The following is an 18,545-nucleotide window of genomic DNA, read 5'->3' on the forward strand; positions in this document are numbered from 1 at the left end:
ATAACACTAAACAATTTAATAACACTAAACAAAAAATATGCTCCAAGCCTACCTCCAACTTTAAAATAACACTAAACAACAAATATGCTCCAGGCCTACCTCCAACTTTAAAATAACACTAAACAATTTAATAACACGAAACAACAAATATGCTCCAGGCCTACTTCCAACTTTAAAATAACACTAAACAATTTAATAACACTAAACAACAAATATGCTGCAGGCCTACCTCTAACTTTAAAATAACACTAAACAATTTAATAACACGAAACAACAAATATGCTCCAGGCCTTCCTCCAACTTTAAAATAACACTAAACAACAAATATGCTCCAGGCCTACCTCCAACTTTAAAATAACACTAAACAACAAATATGCTCCAGGCCTACTTCCAACTTTAAAATAACACTAAACAACAAATATGCTCCAGGCCTACCTCCAACTTTAAAATAACACTAAACAATTTAATAACACTAAACAACAAATATGCTCCAGGCCTACTTCCAACTTTAAAATAACACTAAACAACAAATATGCTCCAGGCCTACTTCCAACTTTAAAATAACACTAAACAACAAATATGCTCCAGGCCTACCTCCAACTTTAAAATAACACTAAACAATTTAATAACACTAAACAACAAATATGCTCCAGGCCTACTTCCAACTTTAAAATAACACTAAACAACAAATATGCTCCAGGCCTACTTCCAACTTTAAAATAACACTAAACAACAAATATGCTCCAGGCCTACCTCCAACTTTAAAATAACACTAAACAATTTAATAACACTAAACAACAAATATGCTCCAGGCCTACTTCCAACTTTAAAATAACACTAAACAACAAATATGCTCCAGGCCTACCTCAAACTTTTAAATAACACCAAACAGTTAAATAAAATTGTGCAATAACATCGACACGCTCGACGACCTCATAGAAATATCTAACTACGTCATACTAAGGGGATTTTCGGAAAGCTTCCAGCCTGAGCGTTAAAGCATTAACCTATTTTCCTTCCTTTATTTTGCCGTTTGCATTCAGAATTTTAGAATCTGAATTTAGAATAACGTGCTCTAGAACGAAAAATTCAATAAATGTAACTTTCTTTATCCTCGCGTGGCCGGAAAACGACAGTCGATATAACATGGGTGTTCATACACCTCGTGTCAGCTTACGAGTTATCATGTATGTTACTTTGTGGGTGATTATGTTTTTTTTGTTTTTTTTACTGTAGTAGTTATAAGTCAATTTTATAACCAATTTAATATTAACAGATGCTAATTCCAGGCTTGATATTTTAAGAATGCAAAACTGCAGGTTGCGTATTATTAACTGGACCTAGAAACTGGAAAAATATGGCCAGAGCAAAACTCAAACGGCAAGTGAAAATAAAGCAAGAAAAAGAAGAATATGAATTCCCATGTAAAAAGTGTGACAGGGTTTTCAAAAAAGTCGGTCACCTAAAATTGCACATGAGGGGACATAGGAATAAAAAGACTCTAACTTGTAATGTGTGTGATAAAACGTTTTCACAAAGTTATCACGTCGTTATACATATGAGGCAGCACACTGGCGAGAAGCCATTCCATTGTAATGTTTGTGATAAAGCATTCACGGATAAAAGCAATTATTTAAACCACAGAAGGGTCCATACTGGGGAAAAGCCATACAAATGCGATTTGTGTAGTAAGGCATACTCAGAATCTGGCCCTTTGCGGATACACCGTCGTGTACATACAGGGGAGAGGCCCTTTCCTTGTGGATTATGTGAAAAGGCTTTTGCGAGCCAAGCTAGACTACGTGTGCACTGCCGAGTCCACACAGGCGAGAAACCTTATAAGTGCGAGTTTTGTGAAAAATGTTTCGCTCAGAATGGTACGCTAAGAGCGCACAGAAGAATTCATCTTGGAGAGAAACCTTACAAATGCGAGTTCTGTGACAGAGCTTTTACTGAGGGTGGGGCTTTGAACAGACACAAAATGATGCATTTCGGAAAGAAACCTTTTAAATGCAAACTTTGCAAAAGAATCTACATCAAAAAAGATAGCTTTGACCTGCATATGAAAACACACAAAAAAGTGGGCAAATCAAAAAAATTTCCAATAGTCAACAAAAAGAATATAAAACTTGAATAAATGAATGTAACTTGCTTTATCTATTGCGTGGCCGGAAAGCGATTATCTCTGGGTTAGGGTAGTGCGGTAGGCGCGCTAATCACTTTGCCATGGCGCGGGACAACAAGTGATTTTCTGTAACTGAGAAAATTTTAATACTGTTTTTACTCAAAGAGCAAAGCTTGATAGAGCATCAAAAATATTTGTTTGTGATTTCCACTGCTAAATCTATGTGTATTTACTATTTAGCATATAGTAGGATGGGGGAAGATGGGACACCTTCGGCGCATAATATCTGAATAACCTGATCATGTTTTAAACAGTTAACAACGGTCTATGAGAGTCTTGAGCATATAGTTTTATAATTCTTTGAAAGTTCCTTGTTTACTACCACATTGGACGAGAAAATAGAGTTAAAATGTGTCCCAACTTCCCCCAACCTACTATATATTTTTATGTAATGTCTATTTCACCCCACTGTATTAAAAATTAAAAACTTACCAAAAACACATATATATATAATTTTTTAAACTGTTTTTTGTCAAGTTAGCTTAGTAAAAACTTACATTTTTACACAACGACTATAAAACAAATTTAAAAAAAAAAATTTTTTACACTAGCTATAAAAAATGCAAAAAAATGTTTGATTTGTAACAAATTAATGTTATGTAAAATAGTTTCAACTCATATTTGTTTATTTTTTTGCCACTGTTAATTTGTACCGTATAATAATTTTGATAATTTGTATATATAGGCTTATATAGTAGGGTGGGGGAAGATAGGACACCTTTAGCACATAGTATCTAAACATCCTGATTGTGTTTGAAACAATTAACAACGGTCTATTGGAGTCGTGAGGATACGGTTTTATAATTCTTTGAATGTTCTTTGTTTACTACCAAATGGGACGAGAAAATATAATGAAAAAGTGTTCCATCCTCCCCCACCCTACTGCATGCTTCATTTCCGATATACCACTTACTTTTAAGTTTTACAGTTTTGCTAAGAAAAAAATAATATGATATAACTAAGCTATATACATAGGCACCAAACCTGGGGTGGCAGGGTAGGCAGGCCAACCCTGAAATTTAATGAACTGCATTAATTAGTAAAGATTATAATCACTTAGGTAAATTATTTTGTAAAATTTAACAGGTAACTATCATAGCCTTCCCTGTGTTTGTAAAAGTTTGGTGCCTATTAATGTATGTAATTCATTTTACAAGCTACTTCTACTAGCATTACTATTATATATTATGAAATATATGAATCTGATTGTTTATATAAATTTTTCTGTTTTTTTAATGTAACAAAAATGTTTTGTGTAATGTCAATATATAACAATTCATTTTTTATAAGTAGAAATCATCCATGTCTTATTTAAACATGGATAAACTATTTCATCCCAAAGTTAATTTGTGACATTTTTCGTTGAAAAGTTACTAACTTTTGTTCAAATTTATTACTTGTTGATTCAGACTGTAGGCTTAGGAAAATTCACTTATAAACGAATTAAAAAAATGTGCTTGAAAAATATTTTTTAGGAAACACTGTTTTTGTTTTGTTTAGAAACACTGTTTTTTTAAGTTGTATGAAAGCACTGTTTTCTTACACTTTCTGATAGAGTTATAAAAAAAAACTTTTATAAAATAAAAATGCCGAAGGATTCTTCGAAAAAGAAATCTTCTGGAAAAAACAAACATTTGTGCAAATACTGCGACAAGAACTTTAGCAGTCACTGCAAACTGGTAATTCATATAAGGACACATACGGGGGAAAGGCCTTATGGTTGTGACGTGTGTGGGAAAAACTTCCATTATCCTTTAGCTTTAAAAAGGCACAAGATTACTCATTTAAAAGAGAAGCCACATAAGTGCTCTGTATGCCCGAAATCATGCATTTCAATTGCAGATCTTAAAAGGCATGAAAGAGTGCACACTGGAGAGAGGCCATTTAAATGTGATACATGTGAAAAGGCCTTTAAGCAGAAAATTGACTTAATCAGGCATACAAATGTCCACTTAAAAGAGAAACCTTTTATTTGTAACATTTGTGATAAAGGATTCTCAGTTAAGTATAATTTAGAAGCACATCTCGCAGTCCATACAAAAAAAAAGCTGTTTGTATGCCATATATGTGACAAAGCATTCTCTGGCAGGAGTGTTTTATCAGTACATTTACGTATACATTCCGAAAAACGGCCTTACGTATGCGACTTCTGCCCTAAAGCTTTTAGACAGATTGGTAATTTAAAGCGACATCATTTGACGCACACAAAAGAGAAACCGCACAAGTGTTTTGCATGTGATGCCGCGTTCGCTGATCTGAGAAGCATGAAAATTCACAGAATGATCCACACTGGTGAAAAACCTCACATTTACGTATACATTCGAAAAACGGCCTTACGTATGCGACTTCTGCCCTAAAGCTTTTAGACAGATTGGTAATTTAAAGCGACATCATTTGACGCACACAAAAGAGAAACCGCACAAGTGTTTTGCATGTGATGCCGCGTTCGCTGATCTGAGAAGCATGAAAATTCACAGAATGATCCACACTGGTGAAAAACCTCACAAATGTAACACCTGCGAAGCTGCATTCATGAACGTGAGAAGCCTGAAAAAACACCAGAAGATTCACGTTGAAAAAAAGCGTTACATATGTGAAGTTTGTGACAAATCGTTTTCTCTTCTTAATACTCTGAAAAATCATAGAAGAATCCACACTGGTGAAAAACCATTCAAATGTAAGACTTGTAACAGAGCTTTTGCAGGTCAGAGTAATATGCAAAGGCATAGTAAGATTCATTTAAATGAAACTACTTAACACGGTACAACTCTTGAATTTATATTTTTACTAGCAACCATCTTTTTAATTGTATACAATACTTGAATACTGAATGTTACTTTATCTTCGCTTGGCCGAAAAACGACAGTCGGTATAATACAGGTGTTCTATTTTATACACCTCGTGCCAGTTTACAAGTTACCATGTACATGTATGTTATTTGTGGGTGATAATTTTTTTATTATGTATGGCTGATAATTTGGACAACCTATTAATGACCACTGGGTTGGAGCAATTGCCGTTAAGTGTCTTGCCCAAGGACAAATACACCCACAACGGTAGCAGCGACGAGCCTTGAACCCATTACCTCTGGGTTAGAGGCAGGCGTGCTGACCAACTGTGCTACGGCGCCGGAAAAGTATATTATTAAACAATAACATTTTTTATACATACAGTAATCTGTTTTAGGTTTCATATTATAAAACTATAACCTTTTTTTTCTATAATTGAATAGTTGTTTTAGATTAGGACTTCAAAAGTATAACTGTACACTTTTCAGTTTAGAAATGACTTTAATAACACAGGTGCAAAATAAACTGCAGCACATTAGGAGAATAAATACAACATCAAAATTAGAACAACAAATATACATTTGAAGAAATTGTTAATATGTACAACACAAATTTAAATATTGAATTCGTTTTAATATTATTTATAAATTTAATTTTACTTTTAAAGCAGTTGCACCACTGAGATAGAAAATAAATCAGTAAATTACCCATTTTTTACTCTGTCCTAAACATTTTACCGCGAAAATTGCAAAGAAACTGTTATTGAATAAATTTTAAGTGAAGGAAAATTGTATAATTTTAAGCCAATAAAATGCATTACAAATTAGAAGGAAAATTGTATAATTTTAAGCCAATAAAATGCATTACAAATTAGAGTTTCATTTAAAGTTAGGACTTTTTCAGACAGTGATAACAAAAAATAAAAAAGATAGTATTATTTAAAAATAAAAACAATTTTATTATTTACGAAAATCTACATAGGAAATTGCATGTATTTTTTGCGTATTAAATTACATGTAATTTTTTCTGATCAATTTTGTTTTTAGATTCCAATTCTATTTTATTTTTCACGACTGTAGAATATATCAGGGTAGGGGAAGATGGGACACCTTTTCGTTCTACTTTCTCATCCAATTGGTAGTAAACAAAGAATATTAAAAGAATTATAACCGTATTCTCACGACTCTCATAGACCGTTGTTAATTGTTTAAAACACGATCAGGATATTTGGATATTATGTGCTAAAGGTGTCCCATCTTCCCCCACCCTACTATATTATAAAAACAATAACAATGCTGTAAAAATCTTAGGCTTAGTCCCATAGCTCTTCTGTACGACCAAATTTATAAATAAGTGTGGCAAAAAAAATTAGGGCGTTTTGCAGAAATACAGCAACACCAGGATAGGAGTTTCCCTTTGTAGCTTAAAATAGATGAAAAGTGATTAGGTTTTAGAGGTAAATTCTTTTTATTGATCAATGTTAAGGTACTGTTTAGTCTAAACTATTAGTGGTGTATTAGATAGATTACTGTCTGTACAATTATAAAATCTGGGTAAAAATAACAGTTGTTAAACACGGGTGTTCTGTTTCCTACACCTCGTGTCAGCTTATGAGTTGCCATGTATGTTACTTTGTGGGTGATTTCTTAATTTTTTTTATGTAGGGCTGATAATTTGGACAACCCATTAGTGACCACTAAGTTGAAGCAATTGCCGTTAAGTGTCTTGCTAGCAGCATAGTAGCTACACACTAAAAAAGGCAAAATATTACATCTTGCTCACAAACAACTTATAAATGTCACCAGTGGGGCAGCCAGAAAAAAAAATTAAGGGAGGATTTTAATCAAAAATTTTTCAAAAAATTTTTTTTTTACATATTTTTAAAATTTTTTTGGGGGGTTTAAAAGGGCAGGGGTCGCGACTCCCTAAACACCCCGCTGGCTGCGCCACTGAATGTCACCATATATACACATATATATATATATACAGGTAATACTTACTGTTTACAACATATATTCCAAACAAAACCCACATAGCAGCAATAAGGGATCCGAAAGTTAAAAGAAAACCAAGCAACATCCAAATTCTGGCACCTGTAATATTGCTTATTTTATAAATAAGTATATATATTATAAATATCACTTATATATATGTACATAATTAAAAAATCCCCCAACAATAATTACCCACAAAGTTACATACATGGTAACTCGTAACCTGACACGAGGTGTATAAAACAGAACACCCGTGTTATAACGACTGTCGTTTCCCGGCCACGCGAGGTTAAAGTAAGTTACATTTATTTTATTTTGGCATGGTAAGGCAAATCAATGACAGTTGTTATAACATGGGTGTTCTGTTTCATACACCTCGTGCCAGCCTACGATTTAAAACGTATGTTACTTCTAATACTTTGTGATTTTTAATATGTAAGTAATTTTTTTGACAACCTATCACGGACTAGTAAAACTGTGTTGTGTGTTTCATTGCTGATAATAGTCCTAAACAAACTTATGTATAAAAAAACTTCAAAAAATTATTGCTTTAAACCCTAAAGCTGCAATTTAAATTTTCTGGGTTGCTTACTAATTAGTAGTACAACAAAAATACTTAAATAGGTCACTAAAAATAGTATAGTAGGGTAGGGAAAGATGAGACACCTTTAGCACATAATATCTAAATATCCTGAACCTGTTTTAAACAATTTACAATGGTCTATGGGAGTCGTGACGATACAGTTTTATAATTCTTTGAAATTTCTTTGTTTACTACCAAATGGGATGAGAAAATGTAATAAAAAGGTGTCCTATCTTCCCCCACCCTGCCATATAACACCAGGTCAACATGGAAACAAAAATGAATACCTGTAGTGCCAAGACAGCCCTCAGAATAAGAGTCTCCTCGTACCTGTCCGTTTGAAACTGCATTTACCCTGCATGTAATAGATATTTGAGGGTGTTATTATTTTTGGGGGAATTTTTTGATATATGGCTAATAATTTAGACAACCCATTAGTGACCACTCGGTTGGAACAATTGCCGTTAAGTGCGCCTGCCCAAGGAGATGTACACTTACAATGGTAGCAGCGACGAGCCTTAAATGCATTACCTTCCGGTTACAGGCAGGCACGCTAACCACTTTGCCGCGGCATAGGTTTTAACAACTGTCATTGCCCTACCATTTAAAAATTGCCCTACCATTTAAAAATTGCCCTTCCAAAATAAATAAGTTACATTCAAAAATTGACAGACCAAAATAAATAAAGTCATTGCCCCACCAAAATAAGTTGCATTCTTTCACTTACATAAAAAAAGCTAAAGAAGCAATTGCTCCACATGCATGCACTGCGTGTGGCATTTCACTTTCCGCTGGAAATTGAACAGCTGCGTCAATAATTATCCACCAGCCACTAAAAAACTGAAACAAAAAAATAATAATTTAGAACATATACCGCCTGCCAAAAGCTTACAGTAATGTAAATTTATTAATGTAAAGTTTTTGCAAAAAATATTCAAAAAAATTTAGACAAGCTGTTCTGCAAAAATCTTACTGTAATCTTAATTTTAATTAAATAATGGAAAGTTTTTTAATTATAAATATATATATATATAAAATGTCACTTTTTGCAAAAACTAAATATAATAATTCATTTTTTCGCAAAACTTAATACTAAAAATGTAAGTTTTTGCAAAAAAAGACAGTTCGTAAAATATTTTTCCAGGACAATGTAGTCTTTTGAATTCAGAGGTACCCTAAAGATTTTTTAAGTTCAATTTTATAAAGTTGAGGTCATACAATGTAGCAATTTACATTTCACCTAAAAAAATATAGCTGGACAGTGAGCATGTGGTATCTAAATACTTACCAAAGCTCCAGATAGTACAGCGGCGACAGCATTTCTCTTTTCTCCAAGTTCAATGCACTCGCAAGAAGGGCATTGAAAATTATCCAAAATTCCAGCCATTTTGCACTAAGTGGTAATTCCTATTAAATTATGCACCCAAAGCTGGTAATACAATTTCGAGTGTGAAAAACTACACTTAAACAGACATTTATAAACAAGGCATTCAGTATTCTTAAATATGTGTAGGTATCAATGCAAAATATTTTGTACACAAACATATATTGAATATAACATTGGGTTTTCGAATTGGAATTATTTAAATATAGAGCGGGAAAAAATCTAGTAACTAATGGACACTGTCACTGGATAAATGAACTTTAAACTACCATAAAGTAGGGTTGGGGAAGATGGGACACCTTTTATTCTTTTTCCGGTCCATTTGATAGTAAACAAAAAATACTTAAATAATTATAAAACTGTATCCTCACGACTCCTATAAACCGTTGTTAATTGTTAAAAACAGGATCAGGATATTTGGATATTATGTGCTAAAGGTGTCCCGTCTTACCCCACAATACTCCATATATGATTTTAATGCACCAATGTGATAATTAGTTTAAATTGTAGCATAAGAAAAAGCATAAGAATATTTAAAAAACATTATGTCATTGTATTTTAACTAATCGGTTGTTTTTGTTTCATTGATTGGGTTGTCAATTAATTTTTGGAGGGTATTAACACAACACAAATAATTTTTGCTTGCCATTTATAAAGAGGGAATATGTCCTTTTAAAAAAAGTGGATTATTTAGACCTTAAAGAAGAAAATAACAGGAAGTAATAACCATTTATAAGTATTTGGTTTCAAATATACAATACATTTGTATATAACACCAATATATTAGTATTAAAACAATTTTGGCCACTATGTCCAATGTGTAACATATATATAGTAAGGTGGGGGGAATGAGACACCCTTTTTTTCCATTTTCTCATTTCATTTGGTAGTAAACAAAGAACATTCAAAGAATTATGAAACCGCATCCTCACAACTCTCATTGATCATTGTTAATTGTTTAAAACACGATCAGGATGTTTGGATACTATGTGCTAAAGGTGTCCCATCGTCCCCCTCCCTACTATATATATTTATAGAAGCACCAGTATTGCATATAGTTTATATATATATATTAAACTTTTACCAAATAACAATATATATACATTATATATACTACTTTACGAAAAGGTTTTCGTATGCGTTTTTATAAAATACAAATTTTTTTTTAAATGGCGCAAAGAGATCTGTAGACTCCAAGTAAGCTATTTATATAACTTGATTTTGAATTTAAATGCAAACAGTTTATACAAAACCGAACATACTAATAGCACTGACCCACAAAACTGTAAAATGTTGAAATTATTCTTCATAAAACTTCTGTTTACGGAATAAATAAATAGAAAAACTTAGCACACTAAAGCTTTAGTTGCCGAATTTCATCCGATTTAAAATCCGGTCTCAAACTCAGAACTTGACGGACTTCTGCAGGTGTTAAACGCCATGTTAGGGAACCCGCGTTGTGTCCCCAGTAATCGTCTATTTCTGATACTTTATCCAAATTCAAAATGGTACATATCTGCATCATTCTTGCAAAACGGTCGCGCACACTCCAAGAGCTTGTAGAAGTTAAGTAGCTCACAAGAGAACGCAGTTCTTTGTCGAAAAAGAGAGCTCCGAGACGGTTAAACGTGCTTTTTAAAATAGCTTTTTCGAGTTGCACTACTACTTCATTTATTAAATGACTGATCAGTTGGTCATATATATTAGGAGATAGTACTGGTTGAAATTTGTTTAAGAGTTCTTGTATGTTGAAAATAACTTCTTGCACCCAAGGGTCGTTGGCCTCGTAATCTGTTAAGTCATCTTCATTTATATTATGACTTACAGATAAGAAATTTGAGACTAATGGCTTAATTTCTGGCTTTATGAGCGAGACGCTTAAATCGGTTAAACCACTTTGTAAAACGTTCCTGAATTTCGTGGACAGCAAAGCTAAATCCGCAAGACAGCTTTCCATTTTGGCCATTTCTTGTTCTGTAAGCTGGTTAAATACCTTGGTTACTTCAGCGTCTAAGCTGTGTTTTAGTGTCTGTACGTGCTCGCTAGCTACTTCGGCATTGTTTAGAGTACAGAGAAACTTCTGCCTGGTTGCGGTGCTCTGCTCGTCCACGCTTTGTAGTTTTCCGTGCTGGAATGACGACTGCATCACTGTATAAGCGGAACTTATATTATCCAACATTCCACCAGAAGGGAAGCCGATTTTAACTTGGTTTACCAAAACATCACGGAACTCACCGTCCAAAACAGAAGTCGCATGGTTTAGCATAGCGCAAACACAATCTATCGAAGAACTCATCATGGACCTTTTAATGCACTGTTTTAATATATAAAACACATCGTCTATCATGCTAGATGTTAAATTCCCAGGCTCAAAACTGTCGAGTTGTATAGCTTTTGCTATGGACTCACGCATGTAATATTCCTCCATTATAATATAGTATCCTATGACCTCTTGTATACAATGGCTTAATTCACAATTTGTGATCCACGTTTGCAACTCTTTTTGTCGCTCTTGTTTAATTTCTTTAGTGGGGAAAACGATTTCTATATCAGCTTGAACTCTTCGCTTTATAAACCGTAAATAAAGCTCTGTTCGAGAACTTATTATGGTAACTTCTGTAAGCAGTGGCTCCAGGTCTCGTGGGTCAACTTTTTGCTCATTTTCAGGTTTTTTACTTGAAAATAACGATTGCTGTACCCTTTGGACAGTACCCTTAAAGCTGCGTACTTCTTTAAACTTTTGCAGGACCACATTCGTTTGTTTATCGCACTCTAATTGGACGTTTTTGATCAAAACGAATAATTTTCCCGGCCCATAATATGTTTCTACCAACGGTTGCTGCTTTTCTACAGTTCTAGCTATCCCTTCAAAAAGCAGGGTCAAAACATCGGCAAAAATTAAACTATACCTTGTATCGCCAGTCTCGATTTGCAAAGCTTGTTTTAAATTTTCACTCGAACTCTTAGCAATCTCTTGGCACAAATAATGCGAAAATTTGTCAAGGCCTTCGTCTTCCATTTTTAGCAACGGAAAAATTTTGAAAAATCTTTCAACTCCAGTAAGGTCATTATTTAGCACGGCAAGATCAAACTGTTCAGCTACGACCTGGGACATAGCCACTCTGGCCTCCTTCAGCACTTTTAGGGAAGCATTTATACTTGAGCTTTCAGTACCTTCATGTACAGTCTGTTTTATAACGTTTTCGTCTAAACACAAATACCTGTGTATGTTTGCTGCAGCCTTTTCGTAGTCGTTTGACTCCATAGCAGTTTTCACACCGTCTGTGCAAAATTTTAAGTCCAAAACGTCGTCTACTCTTTGAATCGCTTTAAAAACTTGCGATTTTGCTAAGTCGAGTAAACGTACTTTTGAGCTTATGTTTTCAGCTAATGTATACGTAAATTGAATTATCCCAAAGAGGTTTTTTGAGTCAGAATGTAGAAGGTCTAAATTAGGCAGCATTTTGTTCAAGCTATCCATTCGTTCGTCAAGTACAGATTTATTTTCGAGTTGCTCATTTAATTCGTTCGTATATCGTTGTTCACTGCTTTCAACTTCTTTAAACGCTTTTTCAATTTCTTCAGATGTTGTTAATTGGCGAATGTCGTCTAAAGACGGCCATTCCGACTCCATTTTGGAGATTAGAAGCTAATATACAACAACAATAAACCACAAAAAATCTAAGTCACAAGATTCAATACGAAACTTATTAATGAATTTTGTCAAAATTAGTTCGAAATCAGTGTTGCCAAAAAGTGGTGTCTGATATATTTTTATAAAAAAAGCATTTGTCTGATTTAGTCCAACAATTTTTGTCTTGATTAATCGTTTATAGGTAAATTTCGTACTTTTAAGCACTGGTTACCCGCTAGTGAACTGTATAATACATAAAAAAATCATAAAATGAGTTTTTTAGATAGAAGTTGTAAAAGGAACTCGATAATTGAACTCTTAGTTTTAAATGAATGAAAGAATGAATGGATGTAACTTACTTTATCCTCGCGTGGCCGGAAAACGACAGTCGTTATCACACGGGTTTAACACCTCGTGCCAGCTTATTGAGTTACCATGTATGTTACTTTGTAGGTGATTATTTTGGGGGGCGGATTTTTTTCTTTTTTTATGTATGGCTGATAATTTGGACAACCCATTAGTGACCACTGGGTTGGAGCAATTGCCGTTAAGTGTCTTGCCCAATGACACATACGCCCACAGTGGTAGCAGCGTCGATCCTTGAACCCATTACCTCTGGGTTACAGGCAGGCGCGCTAACCACTATGCCACGGCGCCGGATTTCAATGGCTACACAAGCCATTTTAGGCACGAAATTAGACAATTGATTTGATGCCTATGCAGTTTATTTTACTGACAGAAATGTTAACATATGGGATGTTGTTAATTGTTTAAAACACGATTAAAATATTTAGATTTTATGTACCAAAGGTGTCCCATCTTCCCCTACCCTGCTACATTAGGGGCACACGATTGTACACATTTCAGTTTAAAATTTAAAATAAAGTAAATATATCACGCAAACACACTCTCCTTTATAGTTACCACGTATACGCTCCATGCAGTACACGCTTAAATATCATGTCTTTACATTTACAGTTAAATTCATGATGTAATATTTTCCAGTAATTTTCCATGACGTGTGTGTCAAAAAAGCGACTTGAATTATTACAATGAATTATGTTCACGACCTGGTATTTCCAGATACACTTATCAGAAAAGTGAAGCTATATCATGATAGACGTGCGTTTCCGCTTTCCAAATAATTAATAACATAACGAAATATTTAAGAAATCGACGTTCTATAGGGTACAAGCTAATATAGTCATATACAGTGAAAATATTATACAAGATTTATAATTGATTATTAAAGTAACATGTTCCGACTATATAGTAAGGAGGGGGAGATGGGACACCTTTAACACATAATATCCAAATATCCTGATTGAATTTTAAACAATTAACAGCGGTCTATGGGCGTCGCGAGGATAAGGTTTTATATTTTTTAGAAGTTCTTTGTTTACTACTAAAAGGAACGAAAAATTAAAACAAAAATATGACCAATTGCCTCCACCCTACTATATAGCCTATTCGCTTAGTTTAAACACTGAATTTAAAAGCATGCAAGTCAAAAGCAAAAAGTTAAACATAAATACGGGAAAAAATACAAAGTCAGATAACGTTAATTTCAAAAATACAATGAATGAATTAATGTAACTTATTTATCCTCGCGTGGCCGAAATACGACAGTCGTTATAACACTGGTGTTCAGTTTCATAAACTTCATGTCAAATTACGAGTTTACAAGTATGTTACTTTGCTGGATTACGATTAGATGGTAAAAGCAACCAATTAGCATATAGGGTATATAGACACTAATGCAAGTGACTAGATTCATTTCGAAAACGAAATTTCGTTTCCGAAATTCTTCGCATTGCAACACAATTTTGACAAAAAAATGTTTCGAAATTTTGAAATCGAGTAATAAGTAGGGCATGGAAACTAATGCATTTCTGTCTTAAAATGGGAAAATGTTTCCAGTTTCACTTCGAGTTGCAAAGTTTCGTTTCCAAATGAGTGTTGTTATTTTGAAAACGAAATTTCGTTTCGATAATTTCTGGATTGCAACACAATTTTGAAAAAAAACGTTTCGAAATTTTGAAATTAAAAGTTTACAGGATATATGATTCTCCCTGTATATTATACGGTATTTTAACTTATAGAACTGGGGAAATACGGGACACTTTGGCGCATAAAATCCAAATATGTTTTAAACAATTATAACAACGGTCTATGGGAGTCGTGGGGATACGGTTTTATAATTTTTTGAATGTTCTTTGTTTACTATCAAATGGGACGAGAAAATAAACAAAAAAGGTGTCCCAAATTCCCCCACCTTACTATGTAATTAAACAGTGCAAAAAGTAATCTATAACTACGATAGCCTATGTGTAACTTAAACAGATGGTATACAAAATACCGTTGGCTATATATAGAAGTATTGCTTTTACATGTGTCTTCTTTTTATCCAAACAAAACCATTTGAAAAATTGCAAGACAAACAGATGAAAATATCACAATTCTAACCGTGGCAACTTTAAGACTATTCCCGGAACTTGTAGTAACTTCTGCGTCAAAAAGCATTGACTGTACTGTAGGCATATTAATCTCCATTTCCGGCTGTTCTTGCGGTTCTGTGGCATGCCAGTGATGTTCGTGTTCAGATACACTGTTTGTTGTAGGTATAGGTGGCATTTCTGCAGTCGTTACAATTATTGGCGGTGGCATTTCAGGAGTTGTTACAATGATTGGCGGTGGCATTTCTGGAGTTGTTACAATTATTGGCGGTGGCACTTCTGGAGTTGTGGAGTTGTCATGTGGTGGAACTGCCATGGTTGTATTAACCACTGGCAGAATTACTGGTCCAGGCAGAAGTGGTAGACCACCAAATCCACTGAACGGGTTGCTAATCTCTTTAATTGTTACGTTGTTGCAGCCGTTGCTGTAGCAGCAAGTCACGGTGCATGAACTAAAAAAATGAAAAAAAAGAAAATCAAAAATAGTATTCACACACAAAGTAACATACATGGTAACTCGTAAGCTGACATGGTGTATTAACACCCGTGTTACAACGACTGTCATTTTCCAGCAACGCGAGGATAAAGTAAGTTACATTTATTCATTTATTCATTCATTCATTCATTCATTCATTTGTACATTTATTTATTTATCCTGGACTGGTAACGTCGGTTGTCTTAATTATGTTTTGTTTTCCAATGTTTTGTTAAGTTTCTTTCCAAAGGACATACACGCTTACATTTAGCGCCGAGCCGTGAAAGCGTATAAACTCTACAGCTATGTACGCTAAAACCACTTTCCCAGAGCGCATGTTATGTTAATATGTACACCTCTTGTCCGCTTACGAGTTATCACGTTTTTGGTCATTATATTAATTAGTGTAGTCTACTGAATAATAGGGAAAATATGGACGTATTTTAACTGGGCTTTTTAACTGAGCAGACGGCATTAATACTGATATTGCAAATCTGGAAGAATAGAACGATTTTGCTGGAAAACTGCAAACAAATCATTGTTACAATTTTATGTCCTGTAAAAAACGTACTTACTCCAGTCTAAAAAATGGATTGATTCTTAGTGTTTTCGTTTCATAGTCTTGGCAGGTGATGTTTTCACAGCTGGTGGCGTTGACACATTCACCGATCAGTAGGTTGCCTGATATAAAACAACAACAGTTTTAATAGCTAGGGTCACTGAAAATGTGGTAAAATTTTAATTAATAACGAATGAATGAATGAACCTCACTTTATTCTCGCGTCACCGGAAAACGACAGTCGTTAAACATGGGTGTTATTTTTTTCATATACCTCGTAGCTTACGAGTTACCGTTTCTTTGTGAGTGAATATTTTTTGGGGATTTTTTTCACAAAAGTGCAAAAAAACACAAAAATGCAAAACTGTTAATCATAATAACAATTGCAAACTACTCTTACCGTTTCCAAGCAGCGTTCTCACTTTGGCTTCTATAGAAACACAGGCCTGTGGTACACCATTGTACGGGCACGCTTTGTCACCGTAAAAATTACGATTCCAAATTAAACTTCTTGCGGATATGTTTTGGTAACACGAATATTCAGTGGCAAAAGTTAACGCTGGACAAAACAGCAACAGAAAGAAAGACAAATGCATGTCGGCAGATTGTACCGTACCAATCAATTTCCCACAAAAGTAATTTTGAAGACAGAAATTCGGCGTTTTTTCAATATAATAATATAGTTTCAAAAGATTTTAAATATTCTAAAATAGATAATAGTGTTGAAAACTGTAGCATGATAAAAAATAAATAAATTATAACTTTAGGTAAAGCATATAACAAAACGAAAAAGTCAGCATGACAAAGCATAACTAAATGATAATTTCAGCTAAAACATAACTTATTAACGATAACTCTATAACTTAACTTTAGCTAAAGTATACGTATAGAAGGGTGAGGGAAATGGGACACCTTTTCATTCCATTTCTCGTCCTATATAATAGTAAACAAAATAACCAAAGATTTTAATACCGTATCCTCACGACTCCCACAGATCGTTGTTAATGGTTTAAAACACGATCAGGATATTTAGATATTATGTGCTAAAGGTGTCCCATCTCCCGCCCCCCCTACTCTACAGCTTAATGTTAACTTCAACTTAAGTATAACTTACTAACTGTTAATGGTATTAAATCTACACTGTTTGGAATTCATTTTTTTTTCTTAGTCTGCTCGTGCTATTAGCTTTGCATTATCACACCGTAATTACATAAAGCTGCGCTAATTTTGTTCAGAAATCTATGTTTAGGGACGATTTTTAAAGGGTGTTTCACGACTACAGTTTGAGTCACTTACTGCACGGCTTCAAAATTTTCAAAATCGTGACACAGTTAAAATGCAAACGGAAATTGGTTTCAAGATACAAACGAAACTTCGTGACGCCCGCATAGTTCGAATAATCTTTTCAAGTCAAATTTGTTTTGCGTCTTCTTTTAGCCTTTGGCAAAAAGTTCAGACAGGCGTAAATTTAAAATTAGGGGAATTGTTTGATGCAAAAGTTAACATTTGACGTGTATTCACGCCATGTCTGAATTGTGACGCAGAAAGAAAGCTATTTTCGTGCCCAAATGTTGTAAATCAAATATAGCCCTATGTTCTGTATGCATATAACGCCTTTAAGGCTCTTAAACAAAAACAACTTTATAAGTCAATTATATAGCGGGTTGGGGGAGATAGAATACCTTTTCATTCTATTTACTCGTCCCACTTGGTAGTAAACAAAGAACATTTAAAGAATTATAAAATCGTATACTCCCGAACGCAACTCCTATACACCGAAAAAAAAGCCTGTCGCATGATTGAGAGCAAAATAAATCTTAACACCTCTTGTTTAACGTTGTTTTCCTAATGAATTATTAAATATCGCTCACGTAATTTGTAGTCACTAGGCAGTAAACTGTAGCCTATATAAGCCAGCCGCATTTTTTGGGTGCGACTTGCTTTATTATCGCGTGGTGGACAGTTGCAGTCGTTATGGTAGGGTGGGGAAAGTTGGGACACCCTTTCATTTTCTCGTCCAATTTGATATAAATTAAAAAAAAAAAAAACATTTAAATAAATATAAAACTGTATCTTCACGGATCCCATAGACCGTTGTTGATTGTTTAAAACACGATCAGGATATTTGGATATTATGTGCTAAAAATGTAGCATCTTACCCAGCAGTACTATATAACACGGGTGTTTGGTTTCATAGCCACATGCCAGCTTACGAGTTACCACATTTGTAACTTTGCAGGTGAATGTTTTTCTGTGTGGCGGATAATTTTGACAACCCATTAGTAACTACTGGGTTGGAGCAATTACCATTAAGTGTCTTGCCCAAGGACACGTACGCCAAAAAAGTTGGCAACGACAATTCTCGAACCGAAACCTATGGTTGAAAGGCAAGTGCACTAACACCTTGGAAAAATAATGTGTTCCATTTTTTGCCCAGAAAAAAAACAAAAAAACAAATTTCTCGCATAAAATAAGTTCCGCACTAT

The 18,545-nt window shown here is 34.2% G+C and overlaps 5 protein-coding genes across 6 annotated transcripts; 2 read left to right on the forward strand and 3 right to left on the reverse strand.

Annotated features, from left to right (window-relative positions):
* The first annotated feature begins 1,256 nt into the window (after positions 1–1,256).
* On the forward strand, positions 1,257–3,107 carry LOC149734676 (uncharacterized). Its single transcript, XM_089880125.1, has one exon. The coding sequence runs from the start codon at positions 1,358–1,360 to the stop codon at positions 2,135–2,137; it is 780 nt and encodes a 259-aa protein (XP_089736251.1). The 5' UTR covers positions 1,257–1,357; the 3' UTR covers positions 2,138–3,107.
* Positions 3,108–3,286: 179 nt separating this feature from the next.
* On the forward strand, positions 3,287–4,965 carry LOC149734677 (uncharacterized). 2 transcript variants are annotated; one of them, XM_089880136.1, is made up of 2 exons: positions 3,287–4,491; positions 4,523–4,965. In XM_089880136.1, the coding sequence occupies exons 1-2, from the start codon at positions 3,772–3,774 to the stop codon at positions 4,940–4,942; spliced, it is 1,140 nt and encodes a 379-aa protein (XP_089736262.1). In that variant the 5' UTR covers positions 3,287–3,771; the 3' UTR covers positions 4,943–4,965. The 2 variants fall into 2 exon arrangements, with proteins under 2 accessions (XP_089736262.1, XP_089736261.1); XM_089880135.1 differs by having other exon boundaries at positions 3,287–4,375; positions 4,575–4,965.
* Positions 4,966–5,455: 490 nt separating this feature from the next.
* On the reverse strand, positions 5,456–8,982 carry LOC149734678 (transmembrane protein 50B-like). The gene is made up of 5 exons (XM_089880128.1): positions 8,840–8,982; positions 8,279–8,391; positions 7,839–7,906; positions 6,975–7,067; positions 5,456–6,396 (listed from the first exon to the last, which is right to left on the reverse strand). Exons 1-5 carry the CDS (start codon positions 8,936–8,938, stop codon positions 6,287–6,289), a joined length of 483 nt encoding a protein of 160 aa, XP_089736254.1. The 5' UTR covers positions 8,939–8,982; the 3' UTR covers positions 5,456–6,286.
* On the reverse strand, positions 8,981–12,667 carry LOC149734679 (conserved oligomeric Golgi complex subunit 4-like). Its single transcript, XM_089880099.1, has one exon. The coding sequence runs from the start codon at positions 12,567–12,569 to the stop codon at positions 10,290–10,292; it is 2,280 nt and encodes a 759-aa protein (XP_089736225.1). The 5' UTR covers positions 12,570–12,667; the 3' UTR covers positions 8,981–10,289.
* A 281-nt stretch (positions 12,668–12,948) lies between these two features.
* On the reverse strand, positions 12,949–18,456 carry LOC149734680 (uncharacterized). The gene is made up of 3 exons (XM_089880122.1): positions 16,460–18,456; positions 16,076–16,181; positions 12,949–15,477 (listed from the first exon to the last, which is right to left on the reverse strand). Exons 1-3 carry the CDS (start codon positions 16,653–16,655, stop codon positions 14,973–14,975), a joined length of 807 nt encoding a protein of 268 aa, XP_089736248.1. The 5' UTR covers positions 16,656–18,456; the 3' UTR covers positions 12,949–14,972.
* Between the last annotated feature and the right edge of the window lie 89 nt (positions 18,457–18,545).

Source organism: Ciona robusta, chromosome 6 (assembly GCF_009617815.1).
Source record: "Ciona robusta chromosome 6, ASM961781v2".
Classification (NCBI taxonomy): domain Eukaryota; kingdom Metazoa; phylum Chordata; class Ascidiacea; order Phlebobranchia; family Cionidae; genus Ciona; species Ciona robusta.